Source organism: Rhincodon typus, chromosome 30 (genome assembly GCF_021869965.1).
Source record: "Rhincodon typus isolate 14 chromosome 30, sRhiTyp1.1, whole genome shotgun sequence".
Lineage (NCBI taxonomy): Eukaryota > Metazoa > Chordata > Chondrichthyes > Orectolobiformes > Rhincodontidae > Rhincodon > Rhincodon typus.
In genome coordinates this window covers 33,059,456-33,062,800 of record NC_063361.1, presented here as the reverse complement: position 1 = coordinate 33,062,800, position 3,345 = coordinate 33,059,456, and the positions used below count along the sequence as shown (strand labels likewise).

At 44.0% G+C, this 3,345-nt stretch overlaps 1 protein-coding gene across 1 annotated transcript in view; it reads right to left on the bottom strand.

The window, feature by feature from the left end:
- Positions 1–238: 238 nt before the first annotated feature.
- Positions 239–3,345, bottom strand: part of LOC109913574 (sickle tail protein homolog) — a 111,617-nt gene continuing 108,510 nt past the window's right edge. Inside the window, exon 18 of the mRNA XM_048614423.1 lies at positions 239–2,079. Coding sequence (XP_048470380.1) covers positions 295–2,079 — 1,785 coding nt within the window. The 3' untranslated portion in view covers positions 239–294. The remainder of the gene's footprint in view (positions 2,080–3,345) is intronic.

Below are 3,345 nucleotides of genomic sequence, written 5' to 3'. Positions count from 1 at the left end.
CATCCCCATGAAGACAAAGCCCCTTTAAACTGTTCAGCCAGAATAAACTGCCAGACAAGGAAAGCACTGAATTCAAAGGCCCCTGAAAAATGCAACTTTAAAAAGATTAACAGCACCCAACAAGATACTTTTAATCAGCTTTCCAACAGCATCAGTGGAAGTGAACAGATTCAGACAGATCTAGGATTAAGAGAGGAATCAGTTTAATCATCATCTTTTACTCAGACATGTACAGGATTCTGAAGGAATCAGAGAGAAACTAAATCTAAATTTGGGAAAAATAAAAGTAGCAAGTCACCCAAGCTTTGCAGGCAGAGCAGACAGTTTAAGAAATGAGAGCAGTGGATTGTGATAGGATTCACTGTGAACTGGATGATTGTGTGTGTCAAACAGCCAGGAGACAACAGGAGAGGATCGAGCCGAGAGTGAGGCCCAGAGGAAGCAGTGGGCGAAGTTTGCAAGGTAAAGATATGAAACTGGAACCTTTACTTCTGCCGGTGGGAGCTGGGGCTTTGGGAGCAGGGGCGGTTTGACTCTCGAACTTGGAGACGTGCTCCTTGTCGAGCTGGATGGTTGGTCCATCAGGTATGGCACATCTTCTTCCATTTCGAGCGCATCAGGCTGGTAAGCAGCAGGGCACATGCTGGACTCATCCATCAGCTGTTCTCTGGGCTCACTGACACTGGGGCCACTGAGCAATTCTCTGGTAAATATGAAGTCACTGCTTGGATCTCGGCTGATTTGGGTGATGGTCGACTCCAGTTCTCTGATGGTTTCCTCTAGACTGTCCATTGTTTTGTAAGTACTGTTTTTGATTTCCTCTGTTCTGGCAAAGGCTGTGCTTGTGTTTTGTGTTTTTGACGATCTGCCCTTGTTCTGCTCGATCTGGTTGAGCTCGTACTTCTTCACCTCCATTTGTTTTTCACCTGTTACTTTGTCTATCTTTTCCTCCTCTTCATAAACAACCACTTGCAAGGTTTTCCATCCAGTTTTTGATCCTGACTCGATGGCTTTTGTCAATGCGTTCAGCCGTTGCTTGGGAAACCGAATCTTAACATTCTTTGAGTTGCCATTTCTCCATTCTTCAGCCTCCGAAGATGTAACATTTGGAACGGAATGCAAAGGTTTCTCTTCTGAAGCTGTGTTATTATCATGTTTCAGATCTCCTTCTGACTCACTCACAGGTGTACAGTCAGTTGATTCTGACTTGGAAGCCTCATCGACTCCTTCAGAAACAGCATTCAACATCAAAGATGCCATTTGCTCCTCAAATGGGATTGAAAACGTTTGTGTTTCTTGACTGGAGTCTTTTCCTCTCAACACTGTTTGAAATTCTTCATCATATTCTTCAAATACAGTCGATAACCTCTTGTAAGCTGTTTTGATGTCCATGGGTTCTTCAAATATGACAACAACTGGCTTACTGTCCAACGAGGCAAGGGATGCTTTTTCCTCCACTTGAGCTTGTGAAGGGTCCAGAGATGGATCTTCAGAGTTTTTGTCGTTTGCTGAAGAAACACTCCAGGTGTGTATATCCTCACCTTTCTCACTCACAATTTCCTGGACTTCCCTTTGGGATAAGGCTTGGATCTGGTTCTCTGTTATTATGAAAGCCACATTTTCTTCAGCATCTCCAATGCAGGATGCGTCCTCAGTGCAATCCATGGAAATCTCAGCTGTAGGGTTTTCCAGAATCTCTTCTGGGATTTCTTTCGCCTTGGAGTTTTCCTCATCCAGAGGAGGGGATTGGGATTGAGTGTGGTCAGGTTGTGTCAGGGCAGCTTCTATCATCATGAACTCTTCCAACACAATTGTAGATGGTACAAACTGTGTCCAGGCCTCAGAACCGGACACAGCCAGGTGACCCTGTGGCGGTATAGAGCCTAAGTCTCTTCTGGCTATTTCTCCATTCTCCATGTTGCAGTCACCTGCCTTTTGATGTGTGTCTGTTGATGCTGTTCCCTCAGCAGACACTTGCTCCGTCACTTCAACAGCATCAGTACAAGAACCAGATGTCAGCTCAGTGAACACAATCTGAGAGAGCTGTAATGGGCTGGGGGAGCATGGGACATCTATTTCCTACAAATGCAAACGTGGATAACACACAAAGAAGTAAATGAATAGCAAATAATTAATTCCCAGTAATTACCCTGAGCTTCTGCATTCACAGCTGTGATGGTATACAGTGCTAGCCCCATTAACAACATTCCATGGAAGGGAGATCAATGATAGTTAATTGAAGTCTGCAGGTAATCAAATATCTCCAAATGAACAGTCACAAAAATCTGGTAAACAATGAAACTGAGAAGAAATGTACAAACTAGACAAAAAAAACTGAAAGAAAATCCAATGAGATTAATTGCATCAAATTATGGAATATTGAAGCAAAACCTTACGAAACACTTTATTCTGCAACAATTCTAACTTGGTAACTGGAAGGCAGATAAATCAGCTGACAGTGAAAGGAATTTAATTTTTCTCTTTTTCAGAACGGCGCTGTTTCCTTCCCCATAAAATGTCCTGGTGGAAAATGGCTGGTTGACAGTGTTGAGCCGATTGGAGTCGAGTCTGGTATTGAGGAGGGAGGGATCACTAAATCGATTAAACATTTTTCCCAGAGCTCCAGGGAAAGGGCTCTCTGACATTTTGGAGGGGCTCAGTGGGATTGGCAAAGAGTATGGGAAGCAGCTTCCAATTCTTCTCAAGCAGGGCTCTATATCTCCCTCGAGGGGTTTTCTCGAAGTTCAGGAACTACAGCCTGCAGGGATTAAAAACCAAACTCTACCTAAAATGCAGGCTCAACGTTTCTTCAAATATTTCAGTGACCAACCCAACCCTCCCCCTGGAGAGCTGCTGTTCTCTGGCTTACCTCCATTCAAACTAGAGTGGGCAGATTAGAGATCAAGTGATTTGGTCTGAACTCGTCCGACCCACCTCTCAATGTCTGTTTTTGTGGGGTACGGGTTATCACTGTTTTCCCCAGTTCTCTACATGCCATTCCGTAATCTTTGTGCACCTCCCGTTCTGGCCTCTATTTCTACATTGGCTGTGCCTTCAGCTGCTTGGGTCCTGAGTTCTGGTATTCTCTTCTTAACCCTCTCTGTCTTTCTACCTCTGTTTCTCCTCCTTTTAAGATGTTCCTTAAAACCTTACCAATTGGTGCAAGTTTTTGGCCAATTTCCCCGGAACTCCTCCTGTGAATTTGGTGTTGCATATTGCTCTTGGGAAGCACCTAGGGGATGCTCTACCAAGGTGCTATATGAATGCAAATCATTGTTGTTGCATGAGAATTTCACTCTCCATTCTAAATGCTTCCTAATCACTTCTCTGGAAATGCAACAGAGA